This window comes from Sphaerodactylus townsendi, linkage group LG15, assembly GCF_021028975.2.
Source record: "Sphaerodactylus townsendi isolate TG3544 linkage group LG15, MPM_Stown_v2.3, whole genome shotgun sequence".
In the NCBI taxonomy this organism is placed as follows: domain Eukaryota; kingdom Metazoa; phylum Chordata; class Lepidosauria; order Squamata; family Sphaerodactylidae; genus Sphaerodactylus; species Sphaerodactylus townsendi.
Window position 1 is genome coordinate 37,375,256 of NC_059439.1, and position 22,549 is coordinate 37,397,804.

General features: G+C 51.0%; 1 protein-coding gene across 1 annotated transcript in view; it reads right to left on the reverse strand.

Annotated features, from left to right (window-relative positions):
* Window positions 1-978: 978 nt before the first annotated feature.
* Window positions 979-22,549, reverse strand: part of CNTROB (centrobin, centriole duplication and spindle assembly protein) — a 29,499-nt gene continuing 7,928 nt past the window's right edge. The window contains 17 exon segments of the mRNA XM_048516838.1: window positions 979-1,535; window positions 2,010-2,088; window positions 3,099-3,219; window positions 3,612-3,794; window positions 4,016-4,109; window positions 4,985-5,127; window positions 6,780-6,927; window positions 6,930-7,142; window positions 9,156-9,179; window positions 9,223-9,343; window positions 10,449-10,574; window positions 12,704-12,837; window positions 13,910-14,056; window positions 17,681-17,896; window positions 18,788-18,886; window positions 19,077-19,193; window positions 20,317-20,433. Coding sequence (XP_048372795.1) covers window positions 1,407-1,535; window positions 2,010-2,088; window positions 3,099-3,219; window positions 3,612-3,794; window positions 4,016-4,109; window positions 4,985-5,127; window positions 6,780-6,927; window positions 6,930-7,142; window positions 9,156-9,179; window positions 9,223-9,343; window positions 10,449-10,574; window positions 12,704-12,837; window positions 13,910-14,056; window positions 17,681-17,896; window positions 18,788-18,886; window positions 19,077-19,193; window positions 20,317-20,433 — 2,211 coding nt within the window. The 3' untranslated portion in view covers window positions 979-1,406.

Sequence of the window (22,549 nt, forward strand, 5' to 3'; positions counted from 1 at the left end):
CGTCAGGAGAGAATGCTGCTAGAACACGGCCATACAGCCCGGAAACCACACAGCACCCACATGCCCACATAAATGTTTTGCTTTTTAAAGCCCAGGCCTTCTACAGATATTGGAGGAGGAAGAAGAAGAGTTGGATTTATATCCCCCCCCCACCCATTTCTCTCCTGTCAGGAGACTCAAAGGGGCTGATAATCTCCTTGCCCTTCCCCCCACCTCACAACAAACACCTTGTGAGGGAGGTGGGGCTGCAGTGGCGTATCTACCTAGGGACAAGGGGTAGCCCTTGTCCCAGAGCATACTCTTCCTGAGTCACCTGGGGAAGCAGAGATCATTGCCCCGTGACCAGGAAGTCCTGCTGCCTCATCATTTTCGCGTGCTTCGACCCTTTCCCTGCCAGTCAAGGCGTGCAAAAACAAGGCAGCAGGACTTCCTTGGTCACATGGAAAGGACTTCCTGCTGCCTCCAAGTGCCCTCATCCCCACCCTGGACATCCTGGGAGCCCAGCCGGCAGAGGAAGTCTGGAGGGGGAGGTGGGTACCCTAGACCTTGCCCATGTCCATGGTGACATGGGCAGGGTTGAGGGCAATGGGGGGTAGAGCCTGGGGCATCAGGGGTGGAGCTGGGGTGGGGGGTAGAGCCTGGGGGCATCCTGGAGACAATTTGTCTACGGGCCCCGTTTACCCCTGGTACGCCTCTGTGGGGCTGAGAGAGCTCAGAAGAACTGTGACTAGCCCAAGGTCACCCAGCTGGCGTGTGTTGGAGTGCACAAGCTAATCTGAATTCCCCAGATGAGCCTCCACAGCTCAGGCGGCTGAGCGGGGAATCAAACCCGGTTCCTCCAGATTAGAGCACACCTGCTCTTAACCACTACGCCACTGAAAAGAAAAGCACAAACCTCAAAATGGACACAGAAGAATGGAGAGAGGAAAGCTTTGATGGAAAGAAGGAGGTATAAATGACAAAAAGGAAAGCCAAGAGTTGAAAAACAATCGCTCAACGTTAATTTTATTTAGAAAGCAATGATAACGATGCAAAAAATAATTAACTGTACAAAAAGCCAACAAACCCGGGGGGTGTCTCAAGATAGCACCCCTATAATAAAGCATTCAAAATGTCCAGCATGTGCGGGCGGGGGGGGGGGGGGGGCGCAGCAAAAGAGGGGTAACACCCTTCTGCTCTTCTTTTGAAAAACACCTCCCTCAAAAAACACACACACACTTCAAATCAAACTGTTTCAAAGCCCGGGAAATCCCGCCTTATTGCCCAGAAATCTTCGCCGAATTGAATGACGGTAGTTGAGTCGTATTTTACACTATTGAGTGGAGACGGTGTTTGCTCTTGGACATCCAATTCGATCAGGCACTTAAAAATGAGAGAACCGGGCGTCAGGAGGAACAACAGGAAGATCATCTCCACACGCTCCCTCCTTTGCTGTTGCGAACGTTGGAGTTTGGCACACCAGATAGTTTCTTCCCGGTTTTGGAGGCTGCGTGTGGTCTCTCCCGGCTAAGGCCCGTCCGCCGTGTGGGTGCCATCTGGGAAAGGGAGCAGAGGAAAAGGATAACTAGCAACCCACAGAAGAGGCACAGCGCATGGTCCTGCAGTTCAGGGACAAATTCATTCATTCATTCATTCATTCATTCATTCATTCATTCGTTCATTCGTTCATACGTTCATACGTTCATACGTACGTCCATACATACATACATAGGGCTCTGGGCGGTTAACATCATATAGGTAGAGCACAATTTAAAACATCAATAATTTACAGTAGAAACTTATGGCTCTGTTAAGATTAAAACAACCAAAAATCCACATAAAACACAGCATTCTAAGATACAGTGCCTTGCGTCCAGTCACTAACCCCTCCCCCAGAGGGGGCTGTAGGTCCCTCAGATGTTATGGGGACCACCAAAAGGGGAACTACCAAAAGGCGCCACATCAGCGCCCTTAATACATCCCGTAATGCCCTGCAAGCCACCCAGCCCCAAAGCAACAGACACGCCCACCTCTTTCCTCACAGCTTCGGTCAACCGGGCATCAAAGCTCCGCCGGGTGTGCACGTTTCCATCACCTTTCATTTCTGAACTGGAGAAGAGAAAACCAAAACAGAGGAAGATGGGAATGCTACCTCAGAAATGAAAAGCAGGAATCTTGATCCCCAAACCCTTCAACTCCCTAGTCCGGCCTTCTAGTTTATGGACAATATTTATATCTCACCTTTCTATCCCATCGGGGTAGTGGCCAACCATTTTAAAAACAACAGAGAGTTATAGAAGGACATCGTACAACCAATTAAAACCAGTGGTGGGATTCAAATAAATTTAACAACCGGTTCCGGTGATGGGATTCAAATAATTTAACAACTGGTTGTTTAAAAGGACCATTTTAACAACCAGTTCTGCCGAAGTGGTGCGAACCAGCTGTATCCCACCACTGATTAAAACCCAAACTAAAATGTGGTGGAGAAGTCGATCTATGGCTACCAATCTTGATCCTCCTTGATCTCAGATTGCAAATGCCTTAGCAGACCAGATGCTCAGGAGCAGCAGCAGCAGCAGGCCATTGCTTTCACATCCTGCAGGTGAGCTCCCAAAGGCACCTGGTGGGCCACTGCGAGTAGCAGAGTGCTGGACTAGATGGACTCTGGTCTGATCCAGCAGGCTAGTTCTTATGTTCTTATGTGGCAACGGTATGTGCTGTCAATTGCAGCCAACTTAAAGAGACCCATCCCCCATAGGGTTTTCAAGGGAAGAGACTAACAGATGGAGTAATGGATTCAAGGTACAGGAAAAGAGATTCTACCTAAACATTAGGAAGAACTTCCGGACCGTCAGGGCTGTTGGACAGTGGCGTTCACTGCATCGGAGAGTGGTGGAGTCTCCTTCTTTGGAAGTTTTTAAACAGAGGCTGGATGAACATATGTCAGGGTGCTTTGATTGGCAGGGGGTTGGACTTGATGGCCCTCGGGGTCTCTTCCAACTCTATGGTTCTATAATTCTAGATGTGGCTTGCCATTCCCTGCCTAGCAACCCTAGATTTTCCTGGTGGCCGCCCATCCCAGTATTAACCAGAGATGATCCATGCTTTGCTCTTACCTACGTAAATATCCATACAGCTCTTCAGTAGAAGGCATTGGCTTCCCCTTGGCCTGGTACTGTTTAAACAGGCGCGAAACCTCAGCCACTTGTTTGTGGGACAGGATTCCCACTTCATGTGCTGTGAGGAAAGAGGAAGAGTTGGATTTATACCTCCCCTTTCTCTCCTGTAAGGAGACTCAAAGGGACTTAACAATCTCCTTTCCCTTCCCCCCCTCACAACAAACATCCTGTGAGGTGGGTGGAGCTGAGAGAGCTCCGAAGAACTGTGACTAGTCCAGCTAGCATGGGCTGGAATGCACAGGCTAATCTGGTTCACCAGATAAGCCTCCGCAGCTCAAGTGGAAGAGCGGCGAATCAAATCCGGTTCCTCCAGATGAGAGTGCACCTGCTCTTAACCACGACACCACGCCAGCTCTCCAGATGAGATGGACGTGCACACAAGTCCAGGCCACAGAGGTTGTGTACCAGAGACCTTGACCACCTCTTGCCAGGTAAGAGTAGCCCACTCACCGGGGTTCCGCTTCTGAGCTTCGGAGACTTCCAAGCCAGTACAGGTTACCCCAGCCTTGGACAAAGGAACTTTGGTTTTGTGGACAGCAGCGCTGCTGGCGGGCTGGATTCGAATGGCGCTGACGGAGGCACGCCCGGGATCCCAGAGGGCCGTGGACGGCTCGTGGTAGGACTGAGACGATCCTAGGAAGGGAATTGCAGAGTGCTAAATTGCGAGCCTTGAAGCCGAGCTGGATGCTTCCTTCCGTGACCCGGACACTCTTCGTGGCCGGTCTGATTGGAGGATGCCGGCAGCTCTCCAAGTCTGTGCAATTCCAACATCCCACAGACCGCTGTGTTTACAAGGCCCGGCAGGCGGCAAGGGGTGGGGAAGGCCTGCCAAGAGAAAAGGGTTGAGCTCTTACCCAGCTGCGTCTGTCCTACGTGGTGTGGTGGGTTTTCGCCAGAAAGTCCCTCCTGCTTCTGAGCACTGTTTTCGCTGGCATTCTGCTCCAGCAGCTACAAGGCACAGGCAGGGAGGAGCTGAGATATGTGGGACGGCGGCTATTAAAGAGCACCCGTTTGGCCTACAGAAGCATCCCAGGCTGAGGCCCTGGCGTCTCCAACTTCACCACAAACAGCAGGTTTTGGGAAAAGGCCCTTCCGCCTCGTTACTGAAAGAGCCACGCCCCATTCAGAGGAGACAAGACTGCCACCCTAGAGAGACCCCTGCCCCACTGCCTCACTTTCATCCCCTCAATCTGGCAACAGCTCTCCAGCTCTTTATAGGAAAGGGACACAGCCTCCAAAGTGGTGAAGTTCTTTCCTCAACAGCGCTACATTATCTCTATTGACCTCCAAGCACTAATTACAGCTAACCCTGCTTAGCTGCCAAGATCTGATGAGACCAGGCTCATGACCAGGGGCTGATGGGAATTGTAGTCCATGAACATCTGGAGATCCCCTGAGGTCCTACACCAGTGATGGCGAACCTTTGGCACTCCAGATGTTCATGACTATAATTCCCATCAGCCCCTGCCAGCATGGCCATGCTGGCAGGGGCTGATGGGAATTGTAGTCTATGAACATCTGGAGTGCCAAAGGTTCGCCACCACAGTCCTACAACGGCACTTTCACCACTGGCTTCATGATGTTGAAGGTAGCAGTGTCTTACCTGCTGGCCACAATGGTGAGTGAGGCTGCAGTTTAGGCCAGGAGTGGCCAACCTATGGGACTCCAGATGTTCATGGACTACAATTCCCATCAGCCCCTGCCAGCATGGCCAATTGGCTGGTGGGAATTGTAATCTATAATTTATCCTGGGAGCAGCTGTATGAGGAGGACAGACAGTCATTTATGGCAGCATACCAGGCGCATCGTGATGATTACAATCAGACTGGAAGCGAACCAGCCTCAGGGCCTCCCAAGCTGCTCCGCTGGGAGGTCTCGCCCTCGTTACCCGCCACCTCCGTGACGGTGTCGTCCGTGTCGTCGGTGAACGGGTGTTCTGCCAAGTTCTCAGGGTGGAGGGTTTGGCCTAAAATTGGGCGGGAGGGGGGAGACAGAAAGCCCGGAGGCCCACGTTAAAGCACCAGAGCAACCACAGGTGGTTAAGAACAGGTGGAATCTAATCTAGAGAACTGGGTTTGATTCCCCACTCCTCCACATGAGCAACGGACTCTTATCTGGTGAACCAGATGTGTTTCCACACTCCTACATTCCTGCCGGGTGACCTTGGGCTAGTCACAATTCTCTCAGCCCCACCTGCCTCACAAGATGTCTGTTGTGGGGAGAGGAAGGGAAAGGAGCTTGTAAGCCCCTTTGAGTCACCTTACAGGAGAGAAAGTCAGGGTATAAATCCAAACTCTTCTTCTATTCTTCTAGATCAGTGTTTCCCAACCTTTTCGACATTGCGGTACCCTTGACCTTGCTCTTCATATCTCAGGGTACCCTTGAGGTTTGTTTGATACATTTTATTTGCATTTTAAAGGGTTTTGCCTGTGGGTGGGGGAGTGGCAAACAGGGGGAGGGAGGGAAAGCTTAGTGTTATTAGCTGTAGTTGTTTGCCTAAATTCGGCATGGATGGAGGGATTTAAAGGAGAGCTTCCTTTAAATCTACCCCCATCAATGTAAATTTAGAAACAAATAAAGCTAATACTGTTTTACTAAGTGTTGTTTAAAGAGAGCCCATGAGGAGCTTCCAACCACTTACCCTTTAAAATCCATGTGATTTTTTAGATTGGGAGGGCAGTGGTAGCATTGTCCTTGGTACCCCTGGGGCGTCTTTCATGGCACCCCAGAATTTTCCTGAGACCCTGGTTGAGAATCACTGTTCTAGATACTGGGTTTTGATTTTTTCCCCCTTTTTTGAAAGAATGAATTTGTTTAAAACAAACAAATGTTTATTTCCTGATTTCTTCCTGACCGCTGGGGCTCAAACCTTCCTGCGCAACACCCAGACATTCCACAGTAGTTCCACGGGCAGAAAGTGACCACTTTCCCCTCGTGTTGGATTTGACAATTGGGCGTTTGAGGTCTCTTAGAGCCTCACACTTGGGACTCTCAGTAGAGTCAAACAGATTGAGAATAAAATGGAATACTAATATTGAACAACAGTTCATTAGCTGGTTCAATTCACACATAGGTAAGTTGACAAAAGCCGAACTCTTAAAACAGGTTAATAAAGGGTCAATACTAAAAGGGTACGAGGAACTTGTACAAACCCTCAAACCCCTCCTTTCAAAGAACAGCAGAGGTATCTCTCATTCAGGAACATTCCATAAACAGTGGTTTGACCATGATTGTGTATTAGCTAAGGAAAATCTTATAAAATTATTCCACAGCTTTCAAGCTGGTGTGATCCCACAATCTCAAGTACTTGAAGGGAAAAGATCCTGCGCAACACCTACCTCCGTGGTGGCGAACCTTTGGCACTCCAGATGTTATGGACTACAATTCCCATCAGCCCCTTTTAGCATGGCCAGGTGGCCATGCTGGCGAAGCTACGTGGAAGTATGATCCATGACATCTGGAGTGCCAAAGGTTCGCCACCACTGATCCTACCTCATTCAAAATGTCTGCTAGCAATTGGTGGTTCCCCCCCCAAAGGAAAGAAAGAACAAGCCATCCCCTCACCCACCCAACCTGTGGATCTCCAGATGTTCACGGACTACAATTCCCATCACCCACCTGTCGTGGCTCCTGTCTGGTCCATCTGTGGTTCAAGCTGCTGGAAGTCCTGCCGGCTGAGAACGCTGCAGTTGAGGATGTGGCTGAACTCTGACGACAGGCGCTCCATGTCGGGGAGCAGGGGCAGAAAGGACTGGTAACGTGCTGACCAGCCACGGACTTCTCGGGGCCTTCTGAGGACCCCTGCAAGGCGTTGTGCTGAGCGACGGGCTGCAGGGGCACGGCTGGGGGGCACCCGGCCCTCTTGTGGTCCCCCGTGCCCTGAAGGCGCCGAAGAGATTCCCTCTTTTGGTCCTTCTGAAGAGATTCCGAGAGCTGAAGGCACTCCAGTTCTGAGGCAGGGCCTGCGTCTGAGGGAACACCCTAGGAGGGCAAAACGAAGGATTAAAACCAACAAGCTCACTCACCATTGTGGCCAGCAGGTAAGACCCTGCTACCTTCAACATCGTAAAGCCAGCGGTGAAAGTTGTCGGTGTAGGACAGTGGTGGCGAACCTATGGCATGGGTGCCAGAGGTGGCACTCAGAACCCTTTCTGTGGGCACCCACAAACAGAGTTCATCATGTGGAAGGGCAGAAAATCAACCGCATTACCCCATATGCCCCTACTCGGCCTCTGCGCTCAGCAGAGGCCAATTTGCTGGTGGTTCCTGGCCCCTCAATGATGCGGCTGGCCTCCACGCGGGCCAGGACTTTCACAGCCTGGCCAACCTGGTGGAACACTCTTCCTCCAGCTGTCAGACCTCTGCGGGACCTTGGTGAGTTCCACAGGGCCTGTAAGACTGAGTTGTTCCACACCAGGGACTTTGGAGTGTCCAGTGGCTGAAATGTAAAGCCCCCTCCTCTATATTAAATTACCACCATATGCTACCCTCTTAGAGGGGAGTCCGGCCGTTCCTTTCCTTAGGGAGCCTCTAATTAAGTGGGTTTTGGGGTTACCTGATATCTTTGTATTGGACTAGCTGCTTTTAATGAATTTTAATAGATTTTATTGGTTTAATAATTTTACCAGTTGTAATGAACATTGTTGTGCAATCGCTTCCAGAGCCCCCCCAGGGATTAAGAGTAGCGTCTACAAATTCAAGAAATAAATAAATAAATAAATAAATATATAGGCTGGCCTGGACACGATCCTTTACCTGGAAGTAGGTTTCTCTAGGTTGCTGGCAATGGGGCTTGCTTCTGAGTAAACCCTCTAAATTAAGTGATACACCCATTCAAAGCGTTGCACAGTTGTACTTCACTGAGCTTACTCCTGAGTAAAAGCACCTTTGGAAACACAACCATTTTTTCCAAACTAAAACCTCAATTATTCTGGTTAAATTGCAGTGTTGGCACTTTGCGATAAATAAGTGGGTTTTGGGTTTGCAATTTAGGCACTTTTCGGTCTACCGAAAGGTTCGCATGCATCACTGGTGTAGGACCTCGGGAGTCCTGCAACCCTGTGGGATCTCAGATGTTCACGGACTACAATTCCCATCAGCCCCTGCCAGCATGGCCAATTGGCCATGGAATTTATGAATCCCGTGGAACATCTGGAAGATCGACAGGTTGCTGAACTTTCAGTCTAGAGTACAGAAGCCTAGTTTTGAATCTCCGCTCGGCTGTTAAAGCTTGCTGGCTGACCTTGGGTCAGTCACCCGATCTCTGCCTAACCTACCTTACAGGGTTGTTGTAAGGGTAAAAGAGAAGAGAAGGGTGTAGACCACTTTGGGCCCCATTGCGGGAGAGAGACTAGATAAAAATACAGGGAAAAAAAAATTATTTGCTCTTTTTTCTGTTGTGTTTTGTCCCCAAATGACAAGTTATGCTAAATGGATGTAATAATTTCCATATATTTTAAACCTAATAAAAATTATTAATTAAAAAAAATACAGGATAAAAGGACGAGAGGTCAGATGAAAGTCACGAGTTTGACAGCCTCGCTCTTTTTATAATTAACCTGTACGCGTGGACGATCCTCTCCGTTCTAGCCTGAATTGTGCAACAGAGGCACTCCAAGGCAAGGGACAACATCTTCACATTAAATATAGCTCTAACGAATGTTCGCAATTGCTTTCTTGTGGCCAGCAGCCCTGAGAGGTAGGCCAGGATGAAGACGCCTGCCTCAAAAGACGGCGAAGCCGAGGAGGACAAGCTGGCCATACCAAAGGTTGCCGACCGACTTCGCATCACAGGCAAATTTTTAACTCAAGGAAGAGTGTGCTGGGTGTAAGGTCTGTTCCCCACCTGCGTATTCATTAAAACGTTTACATCCTGCTTTTCCTCGTGGTTCAAGGCGGCTTGCAAGAATAATAATAAACTTTTTTTTCCAGTTGAAACCAAACATAAAAAGACAAAGTGTGGAGAGCAAGACCCCCCCCCCCCCAGCCCCTCACCTGCTGTGGGATCCTTACGCACGGTTGGGCGGCTCGCGAGGAGTGAGGCTGGTTGAAGCTGCGGGACCCTCGTTCCAGTCGCCTGCATCGCGGCCTGGAACTGGCCTGCCACCACACCTCCCAGCTGGGCTTCCAGCCGCCGACACTTGACCTGCAGTTCCCGCATCTCTTCGTGCTGCCTAGATAACCTGGGCAGGTCAAGAAAGCCATTGCTGTATAGAACTATAATAGACAATTGAGACTGAAGGAGAAGTCCTTCCTTCCTTTTTAAGGTTAATATAATGAAATTTAGACTGATGATGATAACAATTCGAACAATGAAATAATTTTCTGTTTTCTTAAACTCTGTAACTTCTATATCTTTATCTTCTTCTCTTTTCTAATCTTTCTTCTTTTGCACCAACTATTTATACTAGTACCTATATGTAGATGATTATGCTTATGTGGGATGTTTTGAACCTTGTCTTTTTGTTTTAATCAATAAAGAAAAAAAAAGAAAAAAAAAGAAAGCCACTCCGGTTATGGGGCTTGGGGCAAGAAAGCCATTTGCCCAAGAAGCCCCTTCAAGTGAGAGCTAGCATGGTGTAGTAGTGGCTAAGAGCAGGTGGATTCTAATCTGGAGAACTGGGTCTGATTTCCCACTCCTCCACCTGAGTGCCGGAGGCTTATCTGGTGAACCAGATGTGTTTCCGCACTCCTACATTCCTGCTGGGTGACTTTGGGCCAGCCACGGTTCTCTCAGAACTCTCTCAGCCCCACCTGCCTCACAAGGTGTTTGTGGTGGGGAGAGGAAGGGAAAGGAGCTTGTAAGCCACCTTGGGCCTCCTTACAGGAGCAGCAGTGGCGTAGGAGGTTAATAGCTCATGTATCTAATCTGGAGGAACCGGGTTTGATTCCCCGCTCTGCCGCCTGAGCTGTGGAGGCTTATCTGGGGAATTCAGATTAGCCTGTACACTCCCACCTGCGCTCCAGCTTCTGGGTGACCTTGGAGCTGGTACAGCTTCTCGAGACTCTCTCAGCCCCACCTACCTCACAGGGTGTTTGTTGTGAGGGGGGAAGGGCAAGGAGATTGTAAGCCCTTTTGAGTCTCCTTACAGGAGAGAAAGGGGGGAGAAAAATCCAAACTCCTCCTCCTCCTCTTCTTCTTCTTCCCACTTACTTATTTCTCCTTTGCCTTTTTATCTAAAAAAATTCTCAGGGCAACTCATTGTGCCTTTCCTCATGGTTCAGGGCAGCTTACACAAATAGTTAACAACATCCCCAGCTAAAACCAAAACTAAAACAGCAGCCTACCTGTCCTCGTAGTCGTCGATGAGTTGCCGGTGCCGCTCATCCCGCTCTGCCAGGTCGGTTTTGAACTGGACCAGCTGGCCGGCCAGCTCTTTCTCGTGGCGGCTGCCCAAATCAAGCAGCTGCTTTCTGCCAGAGGACAGGATGGGAAGAAGAGACGTGAGAAGCCACACACACACCTGAAGGTAATCGTGGGGGGGAGGGGGCTCAGGCCTACCCGACTGGCCCCTCCCACAAAAGGGCACGCCCAGGTTGCTCTTGCTTCAGAAATCACGGGGAGGAGGGACGACAGAAGAAGCCACTGGACACAAGGGCAGGAAATATAGGCCAGCGTGGTGCAGTGGTTAAGAGCAGGTGCACTCTGATCTGGAGAACCGGGTTTGACTCCCTGCTCTGCCACTTGAGCTATGGAGGCTTATCTGGGGAACCCGGTGCTTGTGCACTCCAACACCACGCCAGCTGGGTGAGACCTTGGAGGCAATGAGTCACTACCAGTTCTTCCGGAGCTCTCTCAGCCCCACCCACCTCTGGCCAGGGGTGTTTGTGGGAGGGGGGGGGGAAAGGAAAGTGAACTTGTCAGCCCCTTTGAGTCTTCTTACAGGAGACAAAGGAGGGATATAAATCCAAACTCTACTTAAGAACATAAGAACATAAGAACTAGCCTGCTGGATCAGACCAGAGTCCATCTAGTCCAGCTCTCTGCTACTCGCAGTGGCCCACCAGGTGCCTTTGGGAGCTCACCTGCAGGAGGTGAAAGCAATGGCCTTAAGAACATGGGAATCTAGCCTGCTGGATCAGTTGAGTCCATCTAGTCCCAGCTCTCTGCCACTTTCATAGTGGCCCACCAGGTGCCTTTAGGAGCTCACCTACAGAGAGGTGAAAGCAATGGCCTTTAGGGAACATAAGAACTTGGCCTGCTGGATCAGGACCAGAGTCCATCTTAGGTCAGGGGTGGGGAACCTGCGGCTCTCCAGATGTTCAGGAACTACAATTCCCATCAGCCCCTACCAGCATGGCCAATTGGCCATGCTGACAGAGGCTGATGGGAATTGTGGACCCTGGTACATCTGAGAGTCAGAGGTTCCTACCACTGATCTAGTCCAACTGCTCTACTTACTCACGGTGGCTCCCACCAAGGTGCCTTTGGGAGCTCACATACAGGAGGTGAAAGCAATGGCCTTAAGAGCATAAGAACTAGCCTGCTGGATCAGACCAGAGTCCATCTAGTCCAGCACTCTGCTACTTGCAGTGGCCCACCAGGTGCCTTTGGGAGCTCACCTGCAGGAGGTGAAAGCAATGGCCTTCTGCTGCTGCTGCTCCTGAGCACCTGGTCAGCTAAGGCATTTGCAATCTCAGATCAAGGAGGATCAAGATTGGAAGCCATAGATCGACTTCTCCTCCATAAATCTGCCCAAGCCCTTTTTAAAGCTATCCAGGTTAGTGGCAATTGTTGTGCATGTTCACTGTTGTAGATAGCACTTCATTTATATTTAATTCATTTAAAGCCTGATTTTCTTGTGATCCATAACATCTAGGAACAATAATGCTGGAACCAAAACAGCAGTGGGATCTTCTTCTTTTTTAAAATCAGAAGTAAGCAGGCCTCGTTGTGGCAACCTTGATCAATGGGCCAGAAACCCCTGGTGGGAAAGCTGGGGTTGGGGCTGCAGGAATTTGTGGGAGAAAGGAAGAAGACCAAGGCGTTAAGGACCAGCCAAGGTGTTAAAAGGAGCAGGAAGAGAGCCAGCGTCCGAAAGAACCAGACAGGGCAGAGAGCCAGAAGAAGAAGAAGAAGAGGAAGAGGAAGAGGAAGAAAGAAGAAGAGGAAGAAAGAAGAAGGAAGAAGAAGAGAAGAAAGAAGAAAGAAGAAAGAAGAAAGAAGAAAGAAGAAAGAAGAAAGAAGAAAGAAGAAGAAGAAGAAGAAGAAGAAGAAGAAGAGGAGGAGGAGGAGTTTGGATTTCTATCCCCCCTTTCTCTCCTGCAGGAGACTCAAAGGGCATGCAATCTTCCTTGTCTCCTTTCCCCTCACAACAAACACCTCCTGTGAGCCAAGTAGGTGGGAGCAGAGAGGAGTCTCCGAGAAGCTGTGACTAGCCCAAGGTCACCCAGCTGGCGTGTGTGGGAGTGCACAGGCTAATCTGAATTCCCCAGATAAGCCTCCACAGCTCAGGCGGCAGAGCTGGGAATCAAACCCGTGGAGTTTAAGGAGCGGAGGCGTTTGCAGGTAGCGTCGCCCGAGGCCCAGAGGCTCCTCCCACCTGTGCTGTTCCCTCATGGCGGTCATCTGGTGCAAGCTCTCCTCGTGAACCTCCGCCAGCCGCTCCGTCACCTGCTGCTCCAAAACCACCTTCAGCTCCGACTCCAGTTTCACCTTCTGGGCCTCGTAACGTGCCTGGCGGGAGGAGGAAAAAAACCCACTCAGTTGAAGCCTCAAATACACTGCTGGAAAAACAGCTAGCATATATGATTAAAGGACTCAGTCCCAAATGCTGGCACTGCAGAGACCAGGAGGCATATTATACACCGCCCTGAGCCCTCCGGGGGAGGGCGGTCTATAAACCCAATAAATAAACAAATAAACAAACAAACACACACACACACACACACACATACATACATACATACATAAATATAGCCATATGTGGACGGAATGTATAGAAGTGAAAAAAAATTGGACAACTGTAATGTTATATATCGAGAAACTGGTGAAGATTAATATTGGGATAAATAATGATTTAATGTTCATGGGTGCAATGGAGGATAGAAGGGTAGATAAAAAATACAGCTACATGTATAAAATAATGATCAAAGCAGCACATGCAACAATAGCTTTAGGCTGGAAAAGAAAAGAAAAAAATGGACAATCCAGAAATGGTTGAAATATATTTGGGAACCAGTGACACGGGACATTTTCGAAATAATAACAAAAAATAAACTGTGGCAAGATAAACAGGGTGAAATTTTGAAGATATGGACCATATATGCGGACTGGATGAAAGAAGCTGGAGCCAATGAGGAGATATGGGAGAAGAGATTACAAAGAATGAACTTACTGCTGTCGGTTTGATAAAACTATGAAGGAAATACAGGGGGGAGGGGGAAGAGGGGAAAATGTATTGTTTGCAAACGAATGAAGATGAGCATTAATATAAAATGGAATATTCAAATGATACAATAAAAATTATTTTTTTAAAAATACACTGCTGGACACATCCCCAGTTTTCGAGGAATTCACCGGTGCCTCGCTTTGGAGCCAGATAAGGCTCAAAAATAAGCAGAAAGTCTGGCCATTCCAGCTGTCGGCGGGGCACAGGAGCGCACTTAGAACAGTGCTTTGGGTCGCTGGACTGTCTGTAGCCAGGGCAGGTGTGTGAGTCACTCGCGGCGCTCAGTTGAGAAGATTCCTGCCCTAGCTTTGCCACCCCCACCCCAAGGCATCAGCTTCCCTCCCTCCCTGCACCCACCTTGACCAAACTCATCTCCATTTTCAGGCTGTCCCGCTCTTGGCGCAAGGCTTCCAGTTCGCTCTCCAGGCCCTGCACTTCCGCCTGCACGGAGGCCAGAACGCGCTGCGCATCGACCGCCTTCTGCGCCTCTCGCTGGACGGCTGCCTAGACAGGATGGGGGGGGGGGGGGCGGCATGAGAAGCAGCCAGGCATTCACCAGGTCCTGTTGCAGAGGTGGAGTGCACAGGCTAATCTGAATTCCCCAGATAAGCCTCCACAGCTCAGGCGGCAGAGCGGGGAATCAAACCCGGTTCCTCCAGATTAGATACACGAGCTCTTAACCTCCTACGCCACTGCTGCTCCTGTGCTTCAAATGGTTCACAAGGGTAAAAAACCCAGCAGCCTTTGGCTATGCCGCTATTGAATTCCTTCACCAGGGTAACAATTAAAGGCACGGGAGCCACAGGAAAGGAAGTAGCTCCTCTACCCCAGCATGGTATCGTGGTTAAGAGCAGATGGGTTCTAATCCAGAGAACTGGGTTTGATACCCCACTCCTCCACCTGAGTGGCAGAGGCTTATCTGGTGAACCAGATGTGTTTCCACACTCCTACATTCCTGCTGGGTGACCTTGGGCTAGTCACAGTTCTCTCAGGACCCTCTCAGCCACACCTACCTGACAAGGTGTCTGTGGTGGGGAGAGGAAGGGAAAGGAGCTTCAATCCAATCCAATCCAAAAACCTTTATTAGGCATAAACCAGAAGTACCATACATTCCAAGTACAATAACAGGATCATATTTATATATCATGTAGAACATGGATTAAAAATGTAGCAACTGCTTCAGCAATTTCTACATTAGGGCTGTTCAATAGCTTAGACATTTTTAGTTTGTCTGAGAGAAACATACATTCTAGAGGTAGGGGAAAGGAGCTTGTAAGCCATCTTGAGTCCCCTTATAGGAGAGAAAGGTGAGGTATAAATCCATACTTTTCTTCTTCTTCTTCTTCCCAATCTTGTTAAGAAAACCCATTCAGGATCAACTCAAGAGACCTCAGCAATTCTCAACCCAAGTTTTGGACAGAATTGGGGCCAGGGTATCTGAAGGACTGTCCTCACCCAAACTTTCATGCCCTCGAGCTAAGATCACGGGGGGAGCCCCTCCTGACTTTCCTATTAATCAGAGAAACTAATGGGGGGGGGGAGGTCCAATGAGCAAGAAGGCCTTTCCAGTGGCGGCCCCACAATTATGGAACAAGTTCCTCAGGGAGGTGTGGCTGGCCCTTTCCCTTCCAATCTTTAGGAAGCAGCTGAAGACGGTTTTATTTAGGACTTTGATTAAAGCAATCCTAAGTTGCAGTTTTAAAATGGTTTCCTGTCTCTTTAATGTACTCTATTTCAGGCATGTTATTTATATTGCGTGTCGCCTCGCGCTCTGCGAGGAAGAAATAAGTTTTAAATATGCAAGGTTAGGATAAGGACTGAATAAGAGCCAGCCTGGCAGGGGGAGTTTTGCCTCTCAAAACCTTGCCGATCTTTAAGGTGCTGTTGGGCTGTTTTCTACTGCAGTCCGACATGGCTTAAACTTACCAGTCTGGACTCCTGATCCCTTTTCTCTGCATTTGTTCTGTCCACCAACTGCAACTCTTCCCAGACCAGGGACCCCATGGCGAAGGAGGCCCGCCCTGCCCTCCTGCAAAGGGAGCAAGAGGCTACAGCTGCAGGGTGGAGCCAGAATCAGCCCCGCCCAGGATAAGCCACACCCCTTCAAGACAGGTGCTTTGACTTGACCTGGGGCGTACAGACTGCCGCGGTGGTTAAGAAGGCCCAGCAAAGACTGTACTATCTGAGACTTTTAAGGAAACAACTACTGAATGGAAAACTCCTGGTGTCCTTTTACCGCTGTGCTATAGAGAGTGTCTTTAACCTACTGCATCTGTGTATGGTTCTCCAGTTGCACAACGGCAGATAGGAAGGCGCTCCAAAGGGTGATCACTCCTGCATAGAGGGATTATCAGCTGCCCTCTCCCCCTCCTACCAGGAAGAACTCCATAATTCCAGAAGCCTAAAGAAAGCCCAAAATATTCTGAGAGACCCGTCTCATCCAGCACCCTCTCTTATTGAACTGTGACCATCCGGCAGACGATACAGGTCTATCAAAACTAGGACAAAGAGGCTTAGAGACAGCTTGTACTCTAGAGCTGTGGCGATGCTGAACTCCGTTGGCTTCATGTTGATGTGTTTGGGGCTGTGTAGGGATGGGTGGAGGAAGGGGAAAGTGAGGATGGGGTATGAGTCTGAAATTGTGTGCATCGAGGAATGCTGCTGTAAATGTCGTTGTGCGTGCACAATGACAATAAAAATGCTTATGCTTATGCTAGAGAGGCTGAAGGCTTTTGCTGGCCTTTGCACTGGGATGCCTGGGGAAGGGATTGCTGGCAGAAGGGGATCCGTCAACACACATACACAGGTTTCAGAGGTAACATCAGGTTTGTTTCTGTTCATAGAACAATCACAGAACTTCCTCTGAACTGGGAAGAGAGGCTGGGTCAGCCCTGGATGGGAAAGAGCTGCAAAGGGGCCCAAACAGAACCAGGCTGGAAGGGAATCAGCGATTCACAGGCCTGGCCCGAATTGGTCCCATTCCTGGCTGAGTTTGTTGACATTCACCTGGTCCCTGAGTCCACACCCACTCTGCCCCTCTTGATGTCCTTCCCCTGCTGGTTCCGATTCACCCAAGACCGAGGTGGTTCCCTTTTGCTCCCAGCTTTCCTCCAGGGAAGGAGGGAGGGATGCCTGCAACCTCTTCTCAAAGGCTCCTTCCGCACACGCAGAATAATGCACTTTCAAACTGCTTTCAGTGCTCTTTGAAGCTGTGTGGAATAGCAAAATCCACTTGCAAACAGTTGTGAAAGTGGTTTGAAAACGCATTATTTTGCGTGTGCGGAAGGAGCCAAAGAGATTTGTCATCACAGAAGTGAGTCAGGCCGAGCGACAATGCCTGGCCCAAGGTTGCCCAGCAAGCAGGGGTTTGAAACTGGGTCTCCCGGATCCGAATACTCCGACCTCTTCTTCTACTCTGGTTTGAAGGTACCCTTTACCGTTCTGAGCCTCAAAATGTTTTCGCCAAGTTCAACGGGGTTTACGGCCAATCAGCAAGCTTGCAGCCCAGTTTTCTTGCGTGCTTATTTAAAGTTCAGCATGGTCTGGTAGTTAGTATCAGACTCACATCTGAGAGAGGAGTAATAGTAGTAGTTTGGATTTATATCCCCCCTTTCTCTCCTGCAGGAGACTCAAAGGGGCTTACAATCTCCTTTCCCTCCCCTCCCCCACAACAAACACCCTGTGAGGTAGGTGAGGCTGAGAGAGTCCAGAGAGAACTGTGACTGGCCCAAGGTCACCCAGCAGGAATGTAGGAGTGCAGAAACACATCTGGTTCACCAGATAAGCCTCTGGCACTCAGGTTTCATATGTAGGAGCAGGGAAACAAATCAAATTCACCAGACAAGAGCCTGCCATTCATCTGGAGGAGCAGGGAAATCAAACCCAGTTCTCCAGATTAGAATCCAGTGCTCTTAAACACTATACTACTTTGGGTCAAAAGGCATGTGTTGGAGTGCACAAGCTAACCTGGTTCACCAGATAAGCCTCCAATTGGCAGAGCAGGGAATCAAACCCGGTTCTCCAGATTAGAGTACACCTGCTCCTAACCACTACACCACGCTGGTTCTCTGGTGCAGATGCAGAGGGATTCACACAGGCCAACAGATCCGGAAAGATCCTCCGGCTCACCTTCTCCTTGTCCAGCTGGGCGCGGCTCTCCTCCTGCAGGGCCTGGACCTGCTGCTCCACCTGCCTCTCCCGTTGCGCCCAGCTCCGCTGCTGCTCCTCCAGCGTGGCCCGCAGGGCCTCGTGCTGCCGACGTTCCAAGTCCCAGTCTGCCTCCAGGCTGCGCGCCCGCTGACCCTCGGCCTCCAAGCTGCGAGACAGAGTGGCCTTCTCCTCCTCCTGCCCAGGGAAAGGGGCAGGACAAGCACGGTCAGTTGCAAACAGAGAGCCAATCCTTCGGGCCAAAGTAAAAGGTGGAACAGTCCCACACAAGCAGGACCGGAGGGCAAACCTCCGTGGCTAGCGCTCGCTCTGCAGGACGGGCATTCCAAAGGCATGGTGCCAGGGCTGGAATCGGCATACCCTGAGACGGGGTCCTGGGTTTCTGGAGGGCCCGTTGCTGCCACTCAATTGCTAGCGCTCCACCACCCACAATCCCTGCTGCCTGGTGCCACTGGAGCAAGGTCGGCAGGCAGCTGTGAGCATGGGAGGTGGGAGGACAGGATATGGAGGATATGGAGCACCTTCCTTATGAGGAGAGGCTGCAGCGTTTGGGACTCTTTAGTTTGGAGAGGAGGCGGCTGAGGGGGGATATGATTGAAGTCTATATAATTATGCATGGGGTAGAAAATGTGGACAGAGAGAATTTTTTCTCTCTTTCTCACAATACTAGAACCAGGGGGCATCCATTGGAAATGCTGGGGGGAAGAATTAGGACTAATCAAAGGAAACACTTCTTCACGCAACGTGTGATTGGTGTTTGGAATCTGCTGCCACAGGAGGTGGTGATGGCCACTAACCTGGATAGCTTTAAAAGGGGCTTGGACAAATTTATGGAGGAGAAGTCGATCTCTGGCTACCAATCTTGATCCTCCTTGATCTGAGATTGCAAATGCCTGAGCAGACCAGGTGCTCAGGAGCAGCAGCAGCCGCAGAAGGCCATTGCTTTCACCTCCTGCATGTGAGCTCCCAAAGGCACTTGGTGGGCCACTGCGAGTAGCAGAGAGCTGGACTAGATGGACTCTGGTCTGATCCAGCAGGCTAGTTCTTATGTTCTTATGTGGCTCTTACCAGCCTCTCCTTTTCCTTGCAGTACAGGCTGACCGCTTGCTGCTCCCGGCTGAGGGCGGACGTGGCTTCCTCGAGGCGCCCTTCGGCCTCCTGCATTTTCTAAAGGAGGAAAAGGGCCCGTTCAAACTAGTCCCCTGAGCTGGAGTTTGAGCCACTATAGCTGCCAGCACGAAGCGGCAGAAAGCCCCTGTTGCTGACCCCCTGCATTTACCCCGTTCACAGGGTGTTGGGAGACCACAGCCCTCCCCGCCCCCCCCCCCCCCCGGCAAACCTTGCCCCTGAGCCCAACCTCTTTGTGCCTCCCCAGCATTTGAACCGCAGCCTCCTTCTCCGCTTGCAGCCTGCGGAGGGTCTCCGTCCGCTCAGCCTCGTGCCGGTTCCAGCCCTCCACCACCTTGGCCAGGGTCTGTGGGACAAAGGAGCCAGCTCAGCCAGGGACCCACTATGGGGCCCAAGAAGGGAAGGCAACGTGGATCTGGTGTGGAACCCCCCTCTCCCCCTCCAAGGAGGCCCCTCGCTTGCAGCAGTGGACAGAAGGGCCCACATCGGCTGACGTTAGGTCAGTTTCTCTCTCTCCAAGCCCTGCCCTTCGCCTGTTCTGCAAGATCATGACAAACTCTTGCATATGGAGGGCGTAATGGGTGCACTGTCAAACGAGGGGGACCCGGGTTCAAGTCCTGCTGGCCATGCAAGAGACAGGCAGAGGTGGTTTGCCATTGCACGCCTCTGAGAGAAGTTCCTGGTTGGCCTCCCATCCTAGTACTCACCAGGACCAGCCCCATTTAGCTTCCAAGAACTGATGAGATCAGGCTAGCCGGGGCTATGGAGGTCAGGGCAAGCAGCTCTCTCAGCCCATGAATTAAGCCAGGCAGGGCAGTCCAGAGGTGGGATCCAGCAGGTTCTCACAGGTTCCCGAGAGTAGGTTACTAATTGTTTGTGTGTGCCAAGAGGGGGTGACTAATGGGTGATTTTGCCACGTGATTGTTGCCTTAGTTACGCCCCTCCTCTCAGCAGTAGCGCGCAGAACTGGAAGCAGTCTAGCAGGAGGTGCCCCGGCGTGCGTGGCAGCCTGCGCCTGCGTGCATTCGTTTCCCGCCCAAGGACCCGAGAGCGCGAAAGCGGCCTTTTCTGCGTCTGCTTGCCACAGCCCCGCCCCAGGGAGATGCCCTCGCCTCCGGAATGCCCGGCCACGCCCCTGTCGTGCCCCGCCCAGCCTCACTGGCGCTACGCCACAGTTTGAATCCCACCACCATGGGAACCTGTTACTAAAATGTTTGGATCCCACCACTGGGGCAGTCCCAACCATCCTGCTTTGGCCGGGGGTACCACAGACACTTTTAGAAGCTGTTGGGGGGGATACAGAGGCGAGCATCTTCTGAGAAGGCCGTTGCTTTCAGAAGGATGGAAGGTGCCGCCACCACCTTACGGGCTACAGCCGGCTGCCGCTGCCTGAGCTCCGGGCTCCTCCACCCCTGCCCGTGTCCTGCTATTCCTGACCCTGCCCGTCCCTTTGCCGGGTGCAGCCTCACTTTGTCCAGCTGCTCGATCATGCCGTCCTTCTTCTTGTCGGCTGAGACGGCGACCGCGAGCTGCTGCTGTAGCTCCAGGAGGCGGTTCTGCAGGGCCTGGATGTGTCGCTCACAGTGCTGGAGGAGGGCGGGGAGGGGGAAAGTCAGTCACGGAGGAAGGATGGGAGGAAGTGGGTGTGAGGTGGGGAGGAGGCTTTAGAGAGGTGGACACCAGAAGTTAACATCCACAGGAGATGTTGGGTTTCTTGCCGTGCACCTGCGTTCACACCGTACAGATTGTCCTAGCACAGTGATGGCGAACCTTTTCGAGACAGAGTGCCCAAATTGCAACCCAAAACCCACTTATTTATTGCAAAACCCACTTATTTATCACAATTTAACCTGAGTACTTAGGTTTTAGTTTAGAAAACAGTTGGCCCCGAGACGTGCATTACTCGGGAGTAAGCTTGGTGGTAGTCAGTGGCTTTGCTTTGAAGCAACTGTGCAACTCTTCCAACGGGTGAATCACGACTCAGAAGTAAGCCCCATTGCCAGCAACCAAGCTTACTCCCAGGTAAAGGATCGCACTTTAGTTCTTCGCATGAAAATCAGTGGGGTTTAACAGGGTTACCTACACTGCTTCCCCAAAACTAGGTCTTAGGTTTAATGCTAATAATGGAGCCCAGTGGCCCTGGCCAGCCTAGATGTGTGTTGGGGGAGGGGGGGGGACTCTGTTTGCACCCGTGCCATAGGTTCGCCACTACTGTCCTAGCAGGTACGTCTTATTCTGGCCTGCTTTGGGGGCTTTTTAAATGTAGGCACGCTCCTTCCCCACGGAGGCTCAGGGCCAGCAATAATGTGACTCCTGGAGACAAATGCATTGCCCTTTTCATAAAAGCCACTGGCTCTTCTTTGAGCCTGCGTGGCGTAGCGGTTAGGAGCAGGTGAACTCTAATCGAGGGAACCAGGTTTGATTCCACGCTCTGCCACTTGAGCTGTGGAGGCTTATCTGGGGAACCAGATTAGCTTGTGGACTCCCATACACGCCAGCTCCTCAAACAGCTCCTCAAATCCTGCCGCAGATCCAGGCGGGGAGATTTCTTGGAGGGGGCGGGCGCTGTGGCGGACGAAAGAACGAACAGAACACGGGAGGCTCACTCAAGACCCCGCACAATTCCTCTACTTTCCTGCCACCCTTAATGTTCAGCTCCCATCCCATAAAGGCAGGACACAGTCCCAGGCCAATCCCTGCTTCCCTCTCTAGAGCAGCCTTAAATGGCACGGTTGGCTCCACCAGTAGCTCATCAAACCAGCGTGGCGTAGTGGTTAAGAGCTGGTGCACTCTAATCTGGAGGAACCGGGTTTGATTCCCCGCTCTGCCACTTGAGCTGTGGATGCTTATCTAGGGAACCAGATTAGCTTGTGCACTCCCACACATGCCAGCTGGGTGGCCTTGGGCTAGTCGCAGTTCTCTCAGCCCCACCCACTTCACAGGGTGTTTGTTGTGAGGGGGGAAGGGAAGGGAGTTTGTAAGCCCCTTTGAGTCTCCTTGCTGGAGAGAAAGTGGGGAGTATAAATCCAAACTCTTCTTCTTTGGTTCACACCGACAAGACATTCCACCGTGGATAATCCTGCACATCCCCTTGTTTACAAGACTGTCTTTTGAAGATGAAAGGTGGCTGCAAGGTGATCTTCCCCTCAGACACGCATGCCTGCCCTGCCCTCCTCCTTACCCCCGAGGAGCAGGGCTGTGGCTCAGTGGAAGGGCATCCCAGGAAAAAGGACCAGGAAGTAGGTGATGGGAAAGACCGAACCTCTGCCTGGGACCCTGGAGAGGGGCTGCAAGTCTGAGCAGACAATGCTGATCTTAACGGACCTGTCATCGAATTCAGCACACAGCAGCTTCATGCCTGCTCATTCTAAATTAAATCTTATGAAATCTCACCCATATGCTAGCCTTTCGCAGTGGCCGCATCCCCAAAAAGAAGTCGTTTTTCGCTCCCAAGCGTGCTTTCTTTGCATTTTACACAAAGCCATTTTTACCTGGCAAAAGCTGGTCCCTAAAGCGCCCCCCACCCCCCACACCTTGAATCTTCCACAAAACTACCCCTTCTGTAAACTGAAGCGGCAGGGCTGAGGAAACACTGTGTGTCCTGTTCATACATGCTAGGTGTGGCTTGCGGCTGCCCAGATCCGTTTTCAGTGCCACAGTTCGAGCGCTTGAGAACAAGATGTTACTTGAGCGCATCAAGAG